Source organism: Pipistrellus kuhlii, unplaced genomic scaffold, assembly GCF_014108245.1.
Source record: "Pipistrellus kuhlii isolate mPipKuh1 unplaced genomic scaffold, mPipKuh1.p scaffold_m20_p_31, whole genome shotgun sequence".
Lineage (NCBI taxonomy): Eukaryota > Metazoa > Chordata > Mammalia > Chiroptera > Vespertilionidae > Pipistrellus > Pipistrellus kuhlii.
The window spans coordinates 1,459,916-1,476,829 of NW_023425531.1; the positions used below are offsets into that span (position 1 = coordinate 1,459,916).

At 45.7% G+C, this 16,914-nt stretch overlaps 1 protein-coding gene across 4 annotated transcripts in view; it reads left to right on the forward strand.

The window, feature by feature from the left end:
- The first annotated feature begins 201 nt into the window (after positions 1-201).
- Positions 202-16,914, forward strand: part of MOSMO (modulator of smoothened) — a 65,133-nt gene continuing 48,420 nt past the window's right edge. Inside the window, exon 1 of one of the 4 annotated variants that reach the window (XM_036460204.2) lies at positions 202-473. In XM_036460204.2, the coding sequence (XP_036316097.1) occupies positions 368-473 (106 nt within the window). In that variant the 5' untranslated portion in view covers positions 202-367. The remainder of the gene's footprint in view (positions 474-16,914) is intronic. The other 3 variants (XR_006743068.1, XM_036460205.2, XM_036460203.2) reach the window with 3 other exon arrangements.

The window sequence follows — 16,914 nt, forward strand, 5'->3', positions numbered from 1 at the left end:
ATAATAATAATAATTATTGTTGTGTTGTTGTTATTACTGGCAAGAAGGCGTGGCCTCCGAGGCGGCCAGAGCCGCGCAGGGCCGGCGCCGCGCGGCAGAGGTCGGGGGAGCGCGGCGGCCCGGGCGCCGAGGCCGGAGGACGCCGGGGGTCCGCGTCGCGGCTTCGCTTCCGGGCGAGGGGCGGGCGCGCCGAGCACTTCCGGGGCGGGCGGCGGATCCGGCTGTGCGGGCCGCGCCGCGGCTGCTGGTCCCGGGCGCGCGGAGGGCAGCGGCGCGGGACTCCGGGCCCCGGCGGCGGCCCATGGGGCGCGAGGCGTGAGGCCCGGCCTGCCCGGGGCTCGGGGGGAGGGGGGAGCGGGGCGGGGAGATGGATAAACTGACCATCATCTCAGGATGTCTCTTCCTCGCCGCCGACATCTTCGCCATCGCCAGCATCGCCAACCCCGACTGGATCAACACCGGGGAGTCCGCGGGTGAGCGGCGGGCGAGGGGCCGGCGGGGTGCGGACGGGCCGGCGGGGTGACGGCGGTGAGGACGGGGGTGCGGACGGGCCGGCGGGGTGACGGCGGTGAGGACGGGGGTGCGGACGGGCCGGCGGGGTGACGGCGGTGAGGACAGGGGTGCGGACGGGCCGGCGGGGTGACGGCGGTGAGGACGGGGGTGCGGACGGGCCGGCGGTGAGGACGGGGTGAGGACGGGCCGGCGGGGTGACGGCGGTGAGGACGGGGGTGCGGACGGGCCGGCGGGGTGACGGCGGTGAGGACGGGGGTGCGGACGGGCCGGCGGTGAGGACGGGGTGCGGACGGGCCGGCGGGGTGACGGCGGTGAGGACGGGGTGAGGACGGGCTGGCGGGGAAGGGGCCGGGGCGTGAGGCCGGGCTGGGCTGGCGGGTCCCGGCCGGGAAGCAGGCTGAGGGGAGACGGTCCCCAGACGTGAGGGCCGCGGGGGGGACCAGCTTCATTCTGTTTAAAGAAAAGTCCCGTTGGAAACGGGAAGAAACTGAGGCACCGGCGAAGGGATCCTAAAGCTGCGGGGAGGTTGGGCCGGAGCGAGGCTGCCTGTGGGCGAGGAGAGACCCAGAGCCGCCGGGCCAGACCCCGGACCCCGGACCCGGCGGGGAGGGCGGCGGGCGCTCACCGGCCTGGGGGAGCTCCCCGCCCGGCCCCCGTCCGCAGGCAGCGCTGTGGTGTGTGGCTTCCGATTCTCCCTCTGAGGTCTCCGTGGTTATAACTTGGCTTTATTTAAGGCCCGGGAGCTATAAACTACTAACAAACTTCATTTCATGGAGCGTTAGAGCGCTCGATGGCTCCGCCTGTTCAATAAACGGCCCAGCAGCCCCCGGACCCGCGGGCCGGAGCCCCGGACCCAGGACTCGGCGGCACCTTCCAAGGGAGGGTGTCGCAGGGGAAGCGTCGCTGGTGTCTGCTTGCTCATTGCAGGAGGAGTGGATATTGGGGGTTAGGAATGTCAAGTGCCTTCCGTGAACAATTTGTCATAAAAAATGTATCACTAAGCTGTCAACCTACTGCTTAAGTATTACTTACGGTTCTGTATTTATCCTGCAATATTTTTAGTTCTTAAGAAAGGCTGTAGCTGGGACATTTGTTGCTTACTCCTCCCACCCTTTCCTCCCTCTTCTAGACCCAGTCACATAAAATCATGCTGTCAGGCTTACTGGCTGTCCAAATAACACTGCTCCCCTTCCTGCCCATACAGTTTTGGCACAGCTCTCAGTTGTAAAGTGTACTATATGTTATGTGAGGTGATAGAAATGTTAGCTAATGCCAGGTGGTGATCCTGTTGCAGTAGGTAAATATGAAATCAATACATTGTACACCTTAAACATACCCACTGTTACATGTCAGTTTGTAAAAATTTGTAAATTTTCTATGAGTTTTTTTTTCCCCTCTGAAAATGTTGGCAACATCAGCATTACTAGTTTGCACAGTTATATGTGTGACGTCAGTTTATCACCTGTTTCTGTTTATGCCCTAATTGTATATGCAGGACTCCTTTTATGAGACTTTTTTGGGGGCTTTATGTTTTTAAGGGTAAAGAAGTTTCACTGTTTTAGCAAAAAAGATCCTCCTTGCAAAGAAGTTCCAGGTGGAATTTCAATTTATACTAATAAAAGGGTAATATGCTAATTAGACCAGGAGACTTTCAGGATGTCCTTCGGACAAAGCCATGGTGGTAGGGCAGAGGCAGAGGCAGTTAGGAGCGATCAAGCTGGCAGGGGAGGGCAGTTGGGGGTGAGCAGGCCAGAGGGGGAGGGAGGAGACACAGGACAGTTGAGGTTGAACAGGCAGGCATGCAGAGTGATTAGGGACAATCAGGCAGGTAGGCAGGCAGGTGAGTGGTTGGGAGCCAGAGGTCCCAGATTGTGAGAGGGATGTCCTGCCAGTTTAGGCCTGATCCAGGAATTGGGCCTAAACCAGCAATTGGGCATCCTTCAAGGAGTCCCAGATTGGAGAGGGTGCAGGCCGGGCTGAGAGACACACACCTCCCTCCCCCTTGCACAAATTTCATGCACCAGGCCACTAGTAGACTAAATAATCCAAGAGAAAGCTATGTAGTTGAGAAGGAACTATTATCTGTACAGGAGAAGAAAGATAAGTAACAGCATACCATTCCTGAGAAGATGGAAAAGGGCAGTACTCAAAGCACTGGGAAAGGGTATATAGCTCCTCTGTTATATTCAAGAGAAAGCAAGGATAGGATGAGTACAGCTAGTAGGCTAAGCCTTCTGCTATGAGTTGCTATGGAGATGGGAGGAATAGAAGTCCAAGGTTTGAAGTAAGCTGAAATGTTTGGAATAAGTGGAGAGTTGCAGAGAGAGCCCACCATCCAGTGACATTGTAGGATTGCCTAGCAGTGTGGGAGCCTCAGAGAAGTTGGTGGTCAACCAATGTGATAACACATCTGCCTGTTTGCCTTCTCCAGAGTGCTCAGCTACTTGGTATTAGGTTGTGGTGAAAGCCAGTAGAAGGCTCATTCAGGTTTGGTGTTTGCCAGCTACCTGGGACAAAATGACAGTGGAGCAAAGGAATTTAGGGTATTGGTCAAAATCTGTCTATACTAATAAAAGAGTAATAATTTGACCAGGAGATCTTCTGGACAAAGCCATGGTGGCGGGGCTGAGGCAGAGGTAGTTAGGGGAAATCAGGCCAGCGGGGGAGAGCAGTTAGGGGGATCAGGCCAGTAGGAGAGAACAGTTGGGGGTGATCAGGCAACCAGGCAGAGGCAGTTAGGGGTGATTCGGCAGTCAGAGAGGTTAGGGGCAATCAGGCAGACAGAGGGGTTAGGGACAATCAGGCAGGCAGGCAGGTGAGCAGTTAGGAGCCAGCAGGCACAAATTGCAAGAGGGTGCAGCCTGGTTGAGGGAACCTCCCATCCAGTGCAGAAAGAGTAATATGCAAATTGATCATCAATCCAACACATATGATGGCTGCCCCCATGTGGTCAAAGATTGCTACCTCCGCTGAAACCGGTTTGGCTCAGTGGATAGAGCATTGACCTGCGGACTAAAAGTTCCCAGGTTTGATTCCGGTCAAGGGCATGTACCTTGGTTGTGGGCGCATCCCCAGTAGGGGGTGTGCAGGAGACAGCTGATCGATGTTTCTCTCTCATTAATGTTTATACTTTCCCTTGCCTTTCTGTAAAAAAATCAATAAAATATATTTTTTTAAAAAGATTGCTGCCCCCATGTGGACACAGATGGCCAGCAGGGGAGGGCAGTATCGGGGGACCCAGGCCTGCAAGAGAGGGCAGTTGTAGGCAATCAGACCAGCAGGGGAGGGCAGTAGGGAGGGATCAGGCCTGCAAGGGAGTGCAGTTGGGGGCAATCAGGCTTGCAGAGAAGGGCAGTTAGGGGTGACTGAGCTGGCAGAGGAGGGTAATTGGGGGCAACCAGGTCTGCAGGAAAGGGCAGTTGGCGGGGGCGGGGGGGACCTGGCTGCAAGGGAGGGCAGTTGGGGGGGGGACCCAGGCCTATAGGGGAGAACAGTTGGGGGAGGGGGGGAACAGGCCTACAGGGGAGGGTAGTTAGGGGTGACCAGGCCTGCAGGGGGGAGGACAGTTAGGGGCAAACAGGCTGGCAGGGGAGTGGTTAGGGGGTGATCAGGCTGGCAGGCAGAAGCAGTTAGTGGCTATCAGGAAGGCAGGCAGACCAGCTATTGGGAGCCAACAGTCCTGGATTGTGAGAGGGATCCCAGATTGGAGAGGGTGCAGGCTGGGCTGAGGGACACACACACCGTGCACGAATTTCATGCACCGTGTGTCCAGTATATATATAAAACCCTAAAATGCAAGTATACTGAATGGTGGAACAACCAAAGAGCCAATTGCTAGGAGGTGCATGGGGAACATGGGGGGGGGGGGGGGGTCAGCAGTAGGCGGCAGAGTGCGAAACATGGCGGACATTGGCAGCGGCAGGATGGTGGAGCAGGTGAGTGGGGGCGCCAGACCAGGGTGGGGAGCCGGTCGCTGTCATCAGGGCGAGCCTCTGGTAGTTACTGGAAATTCTTTGCTCCCATGCGTCGGGGTCCCACTGGGCACACCTGCTGCCAGCACCAGCCCTGATCACTTGGTGCCGTCAGCGGGTATGAGTGGTGGCTGCCGGCCAGCCCCAATTGCCCCTGAGGGCTACTTCACCTCCTCCTCCTCCTCCTCCTGAGGGGCGATGTGGGCAGCAGCTGCTGCTCCCACCTGCTGACAGCACCGGCCCCAAATGCTCCGAACCATCAGCAGGTGCAAGTGGGGTTGGCACCGTCAGTGCATGGAAGCAGCAGGGCTGCTGGCAGACGAGACTAGGGGCCTCAGTGGGAGGAGCTGGGTGGGGACGCAGAAGATGGACCAAGACCCGCCCCTGTGTCCACTGCAGCCTTGCAGCCCACAGTTCCTTTCAAGGTGCACGAATTTGTGCACTGGGTCCCTGGTATTATTATGGTGGCTCATGGACTGTTGCCTGGTAGAGTAAAAGTGACTAAAGGAAAGAGCAATGGGTTAGTCTAGGGGTGTCAAACTCAATCAGAGAAGGGGCCAAAATCTAAAATCCAGCCTAAATCGCGGGCCGAATGGTTTACTGAACAGTCATAAACTGTCATTGTGATGGAACCCAGCGGAGTGCAGTGATGACAGCGCGGTGCGGGCCACATTGCAAGGCCTGGCGGGACGGATTTGGCCCGCGGGCCTTGTGTTTGACATGTGTGGGTTAGTCAATGAATAGCAAACAGTATATGGAAGAGTGGACCCAAGGGAATCAAAGACCTGACTGGGAGCGGTCAGTACAGCGAAGCGAAAGGGCAGGGGATTGTGGACACATGGCCCGGAGTGTGACAGTGAGAATGTGCTGCTGAAGTAGGGTAAAGGGTTATTTTTTTTCCTAACAGTTTTGCTTGTCATCGCAGAATACCATGTTCTGTAGCTAGAAAGAGAAATGAATAATAGGAGATAGGGACACTAGGAAATTTTTCAAAATCATGACCAACCCATATTTTTTAACTATGTCAGACAGTAAGCTCCCAGAACTTAAAGTAAATGAGATATGTGCCTTTGTTCAGTTCCTTATTCTTGCACGGTGATGAGATGTGCCTGAACTTTACCTGGTGTTTGAGTTTGTGTGTTCCTTTGACCTGAGCAGGCAGAGCTCGGCTTGAGTTAAAAAAAAAAAAAAAAATCAGTTCAGAGTTACACCTTCCAAATCAATGAAATATTTACAGGAAGTCCAAATAAGACCTGGGAAATGACAGGACCAACTTTATTCTAAGATCTGCACAAAAGTGACAATCTTGCAGCAAAAGCTATGTTGGTTCCCTTGGTGCACTGCATGCAGTATTAAAGTTTTTGTGTCTTTTAACAATATGTGTATTTTTATATATATATATATATTATTATTATTATTATTATTATTAATTTTTTACAGAGAGGAAGAGAGAGGGACAAAGAGTTAGAAACATCGATGAGAGAGAATCATCGATCACCTGCCTCCTGCATACCCCCAACTGGGGATGTGCCCGCAACCAAGGTATATGCCCTTGACTGGAATCGAACTTGGGACCCTTGAGTCCGCAGGCTGACGATCTATCCACTGAGCCAAACCGGTTTCGGCAACATATGTATTTTTTATTGATTTCAGAGAGGAAGGGGGAGGGAGAGATAGAAACACCAATGATGAGAGAATCACACTACCACTGGGGATGGAGCTCACAACTCTGGCATGTGACCTCCTGGTACATATATCAGTGCTCAACCACTGAGCCACACCGACCAGGATTTCCTGTGATTTTTTGAATGGACAAAGTACTTTGAAAGTAGCATTCTGGAGCCAAAAGATTCTGCAGAATGTAGTTGGAAAACCACTGCAATGAACTTAACTAAGGCAAAGCTTTAGGATTCAAATCTGAACTTCATCACCACCTAGTTCTGTGACTTTAGGCAAGATACTTAGTCTCTCTCTTTACAGTTCTTCCTCTATAAAAATAAGAATAATAATCCTACTCCTGTCATTGGATTGTTGTGGTTATTAATTGAGGTAATGCATTTAAAACAGTACCTGACAAATATAAGTGCTCAGTGAAAGTTAGGTGGTGTTGCCCTCGCCGGTGTGACTCGGTGCTGGTGTGACTCAGTTGGACATCCTCCGTGCAGCAAAGGTTGCAGGTATGATTCCAGGTCAGGGTGCATGCTCAGGTTGTGGGCTCGGTCCTTGGTAGCGGCATGCAGGAGACAGCCTATCGATGTCCCCCTCTCACATCAATATTTCTCTTTCTCCCTTCCTCCTCTCTAAAAATCAATAAACTATTCTTTTTCTTAAAAACTTAGGTATTGTTGTGTTGCTGTTACAGCTTGTAATAACAGGTTTCAGGATCCCAGTTTTGAAATTAAAACTCAGAACTTGTTACTTGTTCTTGAAATTAAGGAAACAAAAAATAACATGGCCAGCCCTAACTGGTTTGGCCCAATGGATAGAGCATCAGCCTGTGGACTCAAGGGTCCCAGGTTCAATTCCGGTCAGGGGCATGTTCCTTGGTTGTGAGCACATCCCCAGTGGGGAGTGTGCAGGACACAGCTGATTGATGTTTCTAGCTCTCTATCCCTCTCCCTTCCTCTCTGTAAAACATCAATAAAATAAAAATATTTTAAAAAATAACATGGCCAGATTTAGCACAAGTCTCATAAATTGTCTTCTTTTTGGCTTTGTACTTCATTCTCATGCGGTTCCTCCTCTCTGTCTCTCGTCTTATCTAGTCTCTCTACTCCTCAGATTCTACTTGAACTATCACAAAAGGGAATGAAATATTAAAAAATAAAATTTAAAAAAACAAAACTTAGAGAATAACTTTCTAAAATCCCAGCTCATACACTATATTGCCATAAGATGATGGACCATCTTCTGACAGAGTTTTTATTTGTTTATTAGAAATTACATTCCTTTTATTTTCATCTGTATGTTGTAACATTTCCTGAACTTGTTCTAATAGCTTATAGATAATGCAAAAATTTTTGAAGATATAATGAAATAGAAATAGATATTATGCACATGTCTGGGGAAAGAAAGTACCTGTGAGTGCACTTCAGTAAGGACTCATAATAGTTTCTACTAATGTAATAGAATATCTAAACTAGCAGGTAAATATAATGAAATTACATAATTCTGCTGTCCTGAGGTCAGATTTCTTCTGATGGCTGGAATTCAACATCATTGGCATTTTCACTTTATATAGTGCTTTATTGTTTTTGAAGCAATTTTATATTGCTGATTTTTTTCTAGGCTTGTTAACTTAAGCAGTTGTAAACTAGCCATTTCCACATTTTATCCACACATCAATGCTTTGCAGATGAGGTTTGAGTTTCAGTGTTGCAAAAACTCACTTCAAAATAACTTTTTGCCCTGGCTAGAGGCTCATTTGGCTGGAGCATTATCCTGTACACCAAAAGGTCACAGGTTCAATCCTTGGTCGTGGCACATAGGGGAGGTACCGACTGATGTTTCTCACATTGATGTTTCTCTCTCTCCAGTGAGGATTTAAAAAAAAAAATCTCAAGAAAGCAATACCTCTTCATTGAACTATTGTCTGTATCTTATTTATACATACCTTTAAAAAAAAAAAAAATATATATATATATATATATATATATTTGTTGATTTTTTACAAAGAGGAAGGGAGAGAGCTAGAGAGCTAGAAACATCGATGAGAGGAACATCGATCAGCTGCCTCCTGCACACCTCCCACGGGGGATGTGCCTTTGACTGGAATCGAACCCGGGATCTTTCAGCCTGCAGCTGACGCTCTATCCACTGAGCCAAACCGGTTTTGGCAATTAATACATACCTTAAGTGAAGTTAAATTTTAATTAATTTGGTTAAATATTTGCCAGATTATAGAACTGGGAAACAAGGATATTTGCGTTACAGTCTTAATGTGATGTCCTTTGCTTTGTATAAGTCCATTAACCTCACTGTCACTGGTTTCTCCCCTCTAAAGAGAGAAACATTTTTGGTGAAAAAGAAAAATTTTAAATTTATTGAATTAATTTTAACAAGATCGACAGCTAAGTAACACTTCTGATAATGTAGATGATCTAGAGATGCCTTTGGAGGCATCATCCCTTTGCTTTGAGGATTCAGTGATACGGAGGTTTATGTTATCATACCGGTTCGCTTAGTGTTCTTTGTGTAGATTCCCAAATGCTTCCCCAAAGCCTGAAGGAATGTCTCCCTTGTAGCTAATCAAAAATTTTATATCTAGAATTGGTTATTCTACCCACATTGTCATCTGTCATAGTCTGTTTATTCCTGAAATTATTTCTCTCTTGTTCTTTTTAAAATTGCTTAGATTGAATGTTGGAGTATTTAAAGGTCTCAGTGACTGATACCCCTTTCCCTGCTTATATTCTGAACTAATTGACGTGGGGGGGGGGGGGGGGAGATAAAATAATTAGCCTATTTATTAAGTGCTAGAAAATTATTACCGTATTTTTCGGACCATAAGACTCTCCGGACCATAAGACGCACCAGTTTTTAGAGAAGGGAAATGAAGAAAAAAAGATTCTGAAACAAATAGTGTCCTAAAATATTTTATGTGCATTAAAACCCAACATCACAGTCATAAACACGTGTAATCAACCCTGTAAAGTAAACAGCAGCATTTAGAACCATTTTAGAGCCGGGCAAGCACACAGAGCCGGGCAAGTAAAAAAACTTTTTTTTTAAAGTATATGTGTAGGCTATATTTGGACCATAAGACGCAGGGACTTTTTCCCCCCACTTCTGGGGGGAAAAAAGTGTGTCTTATGGTCCGAAAAATACGGTAACTAACTAGTGACGGTGCACAGATTCGTGCACATTGAAAGGAAACTAATTAGAAGGTGGCCAGTGGGACAGGACTGGGAGAGAGGGGTCGAACACACCAACACACCCTGGAGCGGACCTCCGGTGGTCCCTCCCCAGTGTCTACAGAATGAGAGCGTCCCTCCTGCAGGTGGGGTCCCCCGGCCCAGCCTGCAGGGATTGGGCTGTAACTGGCTTTCCAGCATTCTCTGAGGGGACACAGAGTGGGAGAGGGCACTCTGCAAAGTTGCTGCCATACAGAGTGTGGAACACAAATGGAAGTGAGCAGTAACCAGATTTGGGCCCGACAGTGACGCAGCAACAACATAACGCACGGCCGAAGGTGGAATTGGGCTCCCTTCTCTCTGGTTTTGGGGTGCATCACCTGAGAACTGCTGCTGCCAAGTCACTGCAGCTCAGCAGCTCCTGTGTTGAGCTTCTGCCCCCTGGTGGTCAGTGCGCATCATAGCAACTAGCCAGAAGATAGGAGAGACACTTAGCATATTAGACTTTTATAGCTAGATAGATATTAGCCTTTGATAGATAGATAGATAGATACCCTGTTTCCCCGAAAATAAGACAGTGTCTTATATTAATTTTTGCTCCCAAACATGCACTAGGTCTTATTTTCAGGGGATGTCTTATTTTTCCATGAAGAAGAATACGGTACACATTTATTGTTAAATAAAAATTAAGGAAATTTATTACCTATATATGGTACGGTAGTATGGTAGTTGTCAACACAAACCAGACAAACTGTGAATCCTACAGTATCAAGAATTTACTCATTTATTCAATGACAATCATGTCATCATCTTCTGGAACATCATCATAACAATCCAATTCCTGAATTTCCTGGTGAATTTCTTGTGACTCCATTTCTTTCAGAATCAGTGGACCAAATCTTTCATGTTTAGCAATAGCACTGTCTTTAAATGAGTGCTTCTTGTCAAGGTAGCCTGCTTGCAGTGCATTTACAATGCAACTGTCAGTGATTTTTCTCCCATGAATTCTTCACCCAAGTCACAACTTCTTGCAGTTTAGGTTTCACAAAGTTTCCACGCTGATTTCTCTCCATTCTATTTTCAGTGTAGTTATTAATTTCCATGCGCACATTGTCTTTGAATGGCTTGTTTATTACAATATCAAGAGTCTGGAGATAGGCCGTCATTCCTGAAGGAATCATTATCTGATCTATTTTTCTTTCATGAAGAAGTGTCTTCATGTCTTTAGCACGGTGAGTGCTGGCTGCATCCCAGACTAGCAGGCCTCTTTGGCTCCCTCGCATAACAAGCGGCAGCATTAAATCGACCCACTTCCTTATAACTGCTTGCGTGCCCCAGGCTTTTTCAGTTTCAAGAGTAAAAATGCCCAAAACATGTTCAATCTTTTTCTTCTTGCCCTTAGAAATTATTAAAGGTGGGATTTTAGTGCCATACAGACAAATTGCCTAAATACAGGAAACACTTGCACTTTCGTAAGCAGTGGAGGGAATATACACTAAGGAGGCACCCTGCTGTTCAATTGTTGTTTGAGATGATTGGCCCATAAACACTGCAGTTTCATCTCTAGCAATCATGTTAGAAAGATTGTATTTAGAGAAGTCAGCATCATCAATAAAGGACTTGAATGCAAGTGCTCGCTTAATAACTTGAGTATCTACCCATCTAAACAATGTTGTAGATCTTCTTAAAGACAGTTCACTTCGCTGAAGGAAATTATCCAGTCAGTGTTGTGATGTTTTGAAGTCTTCGGGGGCTATGTCAAACTCTGGTGCCATTGCAAGGGCAAATTCTTGAATCTGAGCCCTATTCACAACCAAAGCCTTTGCTCTCCTGTCAACAGCCCATTCACAGATCAGGTCTTCCAGCTCGGAAAAAAGTGGTTGCCGACCTGATCCACACTTGCGCTTTTTAGCATTTCCCTTGTCCACTTGTTCAATGAGGTTACCATACTCTGCTCGCCATTTTCGGACCACTCGGATACTCAACATCTTCTCTTTGCAGAAAGCAGTAAGATTTTGGCCCCAAGAGTCTTCCACGATTCCTTTCTTGTACATCACAGAGTAGCTTTTTCTTTTTGCGCTCATTTCTAGGGGTAAAAAAAAGGAATTGAGGTATCAAGGTGGGGGGAGAGGATCACTTAAAATGACACAGGGGGGATCAGAGGGGGGAATCAAAATGGCACAGGAGAATCAGAGGGGGGAATTACCATTTTAGTAACCCCTTTTGATCCTCCTATGTCCTTTTAAGTGATCCCCCTCCCCCCACTCCTGTGCCACTGAACACCTTCACTAGACATCCCCCCTACCCCTTTATCAGACACTTACCCCCTGGGGCCTGCCTGGGGACTGTCACTGGGCTTGCTGGGGCCTGGATCTGGGCTGGAGCAGGGCCTGCCACTGACTGAGAACCTTCAGCCATCATGAGGGCGGCGCAAACATCAGTAGTGTCACCAGAGACAGACCAGCACTCACCATCTTTGCCGAGTCCCGTCTGCTTTAATCCTCCTGTTCTACACGCATCTGCGAAAGTCTCCTCCTCTCTCCTACCCCACGCTCACCACTCACTCCAACCTCCGCTCCGCCTCCACACAGCAGTGACGTCAGGACTTCGCATAACGTCACTGGTTGCTAGATGCCAGTCGGGGCGGCCCTAGCGACCAGTTTATGGTAAATTAGTTTTTATTCTGAGACAAAGCCTAGGGGGTTCTTATTTTCGGGGGGATGCCTTATATTTCACTCAGAAGGAAACCTGTAAGTAGGTCTTATTTTCGGAGGATGTTTTATTTTCAGGGAAACTTGGTATAATGGAAGAATTGCTGTGCTGGAGACACTCTTATGGGGCAGGTCTTGTTCCAGTGGGGCTTTGGTGCTCACTGAGTCTGCCTCTTGAATGTTTCCCTTATGAAAGTAGTTGAAATCTGGTGTCATCTCACACAGAACACTAGATACACTAGTTTCTGGAGCTCCAATGGGGTACAGGTCAGCTACTGTCTGAGGACACTCAGCAGGAGCTACAGCAAAAACTACAGTTTCCTCCTCTTTGGGATTTGGCAGTTTTGGAGCAGTCTGACTGGAGCTGCATTTTATTTTGTTAAGCTGCCACAGGGCAGGCCATTTATATGCAAAAGCTGCTGTGTGGAGCCTGGGCGTGTTTGTAGAATGTGTGGGGCAGGTTCTCAGGGCATCACGAGGCTAGGGCATGGCAAACAGCATGGCTGCTGTCAGCCACCTCTGCCTTTCCACGTTTTCAAGTCCCTGCTTCCCGCATTCCAGCCCAGTAAACAATGATTGCTGCCCGCACCTCTGCAAAGTAGTCACCCTCACTTTCCAACCCGATGGCCGACAGACCAGCTTCTCCCGGGAGGCGTCTGGGTTCCCCACGTGTCCCCAGAAATGGGATTTCAGAGTGATTGAGAGCTTGTCTCCCTTCGGGTTGAAAAAAAGCCACGTGCCCAGTTGCCGGCACCAGCCCAATTCGCGTGCCTCCATACCTCAGCTTTTCAGTGTTTGTGCTCCTTTCTCTTGCCTTCTAGTTGTAGAACTTCCACTCAGCCAGCTTTCCCGTGGTTCTGGGTGATAGACTTTTTTTGTCTTTTGTAGTTTTGAAATTGTTGTTCGAGGCGGCAGTGTAGTCGTTTACCTTTGCTGCCATCTTGGTTTCTCCTGTTCATGAAATTATTAATGTTGAATTATAAGTAAGAGTGTAAATAATGTGACTTGAATGGATATTTAGATAGTGTTTTATATCCTCTAAATAACTCAGAAGGTTAGTTTATGCTGTGACTGCAGTGATAATATCAATATATAGGTATAAATTTCATATTTATAGCTTTACATGTCTGTGATGATTTAGGTAAACATGATATATCTTTTTCATTGTCAGAATGATTTATTTTCAAGTTCTGGCAGTACACACTCCCCCCCTCCCCCCCCCAGTACTTTCTAGAATTCTCAACCCAACTAGCAACTGTTAACTGCTAGAAAAGTTAATACTTAAGGAAAGCTGATACAGTTAGTAACAAGTGTAGTGGCTACATTATTTCATTCACAGACTGATGAAAAAGTAATATTAAGAAAAGGTATTGTTGAAATACTAAAGAGGTTTCGTAAGAGCCATAAGGGAACCTAAAGGTCTTTAAATATCAATGTCCCTAAAAATAAATATCTGGATAAAAATCACTCTTCAGTAATATATCTCTGTAAACTTGACTGTGTCTCATTAGCTGTAAAGAACAGAGAAGAGGCCGAAACCGGTTTGGCTCAATGGATAGAGTGTCGGCTTGGGGACTGAAAGGTCCCGGGTTCGATTCCGATCAAGGGCATGTACCTTGGTTGGGGCATATCCCCAGTAGGGGGTGTACAAGAGGCAGCTGATCGATGACTCTCTCTCATCGATGTTTCTAACTCTCTATCCCTCTCTCTTCCTCTCTGTACAAAATCAATAAAATATAGTTAAAAAAAAAAAAAAAGAATAACAGAGAAGAGAATCCTCACCAAATAAGTGTGCCTTACCAAGTGAGCAGGTAGAATGTGATGTTCCTTTGAGATTTATTGCTTTGGAGTTGACAAAATAAAGAACCATGGATTTGGGGTTCCTGTCAAAATTTAAATGTATTTGTGAGTATAAACCAACCAACTTGTATAGTTTACTTAGATAAGTTTCTGTATTTGACTCCAATTTAGTCAAGAAACTGACATTTTTTTTTATTTCACTGCTCTATATCTTTCCTTTTATTTTTAAAAAAAAGTTTAATTTTAATTATAATTTACATTTTCTGTTATTTTGTATTAGCTTCAAGTGTATAGCATAGTGGTTGCTCTGTTTTTTTGTTTTTGTTTCAATTAAGAAAATGCACTTTTTTGTGTGTCTCTATACTAGCTTTACCATAAATAAAAGGTCACATTTGGCATGTTGACACTTGCTATTGTGTATATTGAGCAAAAAGGCAGCTGTTGACTTCTAATATAGCTCTATTCAATTAGGGACCAAAAACTGCTACCATTGGAGTAAAGAAATATGAGTAAAGAAAATTAAATAGGAGTAAAGAAAAATGCAGTTGTTTGGGTCAAGTAAGAAAATGGGAGAGCCAAATCTCACTGGTCTCTCAATTTGTGGTGTCTTCACAATTGTTTACCTGGGACACTGTTGAGTCTACTTTCAACTATTATACTAGAAGTTCTTTTTTAAAAAAGAGGGAAGGAGGTCTTTGTTCACCCTAGCCAGGTGGCCCAGTCTGTCAGAGCATCATCCTGCACACCAAAAGGTTGCTGCCTTGATCCCAGGTCCAGCCCTAATAGGAGGAACTGATAGATCGTTCTTTCTCTCACACTCTCCCCCCCCCCCCCCTTCTCCTGCTCTAAATATGACTTAGTGGATTACGATCAGAAGACAAATTCCTATACATTGAAATGTTGCTGATAATAGGTTTCATCCTAGGAGCTTTAGAGAATTGTTTCTAGTATCTGCCCACTTACCCTGCTATAGTTAGCTGTTGTCCAGTAACCATTGGAATCACACCTATAGCTAGTAAGATGTCTGCTTTAAGTGTACTTAAGTTTTAACCAGTTCCCAAAAAGATTCAATCACCTTTTATCGTGAATACTAGAGCCCTGGGGCATGGATTCAGGCACCCGTGGGGTCCCTCGGCCTGCAAATATCTCCCATTCCCCCCTTCTCCCAGCCCATATCCCCTACCCCTACCTCCACCCCCACCCCCAAGTATTCACTACCCTGTTGCCTGTACCCAAGGGCTATGCATTTGGTTTATCTGTTCTCATCCCCCCAACCCTGTTGGTCAATCCATTTTGTTCAGTGGATGCCACAAATAAGTGGGATCATGTGATATTAGTCTTTCTAGGATTGGCTTATTTCACTTAGCATATATCTTCTAGCACTGTGTTCAATAAGAGTGGTAAAAGTGAACTTCCTTGTCTTGTTCCTGTTCTTAAGGAAAAAGCTTTTAGTTTTTGCTCATTGAGTATTATGTTGGCTATAGGTTTGTCATATGTGGCCTTTATTATGTAGAGGTATGATCCCTCTGTTCCAACTTTTTGAGAGTTTTTATCAAAAAAGGGTGCTGAATTTTGTCAAATGCTTTTCCTGTATCTTTTAATATGATGATTTTTTTTCTTTCAATTTGCATATATGATGTATCACATTTACTGATTTGTGAACATTGTACCAGCATTGCATGCCTGGAAAAAATCCCACTTGATCATGGTGTTTGTTTATTTATTTTTTAACATATTGCTGGATCCGATTTGCTAATATTGTGTTGAGGGGTTTAGCATCTGTGTTTCTCATGGATAGTGGCCTGTAAGTTTCTTTCTTGGTGGGGTCTATCTGGTTTTGGAATTAGGATAGCGCTGGGCTCATAAAAAGAGCTTGGAAGTGTTCCTTCCTCTTGAATTTTTTGGAATAGATTGAGGAGAACAGGTGTTAGTTCTTCTTTGAATGCTTGGTAAAATTTACCTGTAAATCTATCCAGTCCAGGACTTTTGTTTGCTGTAAGTCTTTTTTTTTTTTTTTTTAATATATTTTTTTGATTCAGAGAGGAAGGGACAGGGAGAGAGATAGAAATCAATGATGAGAAATAATCATGTATCAACTACCTCCTCCTGCACGCCTCCTACTGGGGATTGAGCCTGCAACCCAGGCATGTGCCCTTAGCTGGAATCAAACCCAGGACCCTTTGGTCCACCAGGCCAAAGCTCTATCCATTGGGCCAAATTAGCTAGGGCTGCTGGAAATTTTTAAATTACTGCTTCATTTTCCTCAAGTGTTATTGACCTACTCAGGTTTTCTGATTCTTCCTGATTGAGTTTTGGAAGATTGTATGTGTCTAGGAATTTATTAGATGTATCATTGCCAAATATGCTCTCCCATACATCTCTTTTCACTTGTTGATGGTTTCTTTTGCTGTGTAGAAGTTTATACTTTGATGTAGTCTTATTTGTTTATTTTCTCATTAGTTTTCTTTGTCCTAGGAGATGTATCCATAAACATACTGCTATGATTTTGCTGCCTATGTTTTTTTAGGATTACCATTTTTCTGCTTACATTTAAGTCTTTTATCCATTTTGAGTTTGTTTTTGTGTGTGGTATAAGTTGGTGGTCTAGTTTCATTTTTTTGCATGTATTCGACACCATTATTGAAGAGACTGTCTTAACTCCATTGTATGCTCTTGCCTCCTTTGTCAAATATTAATTGAACACAATGGCTTGGATTGATTTCTCGGTTTTTTATTCTGTTCCATTTATATATATGCCTGTTCTTGTGCCTGTACCAGGCTGATTTGATTGTGGTGGTTTTGCAGTATAACTTAAAATCTGGTATTGTGATTCCTCCAGCTTTGTTTTCTCAATATTGCTGGGGCTATTCAGGGTTTTTTGTTTTGTTTTTATAGCTCCATATAAATTTTTGGAGTATTTGTTGTAGCTCTGTGAAATATGCTGTTGGTATTTTAATAGGGATTGCATTGAATCTGTAGATTGCCTTGAGTAGTATGCACATTTTAATAATGTTGATTCTACCAATCTATGAACACTGTATGTTCTTGCATTGGTTTATATCTGAT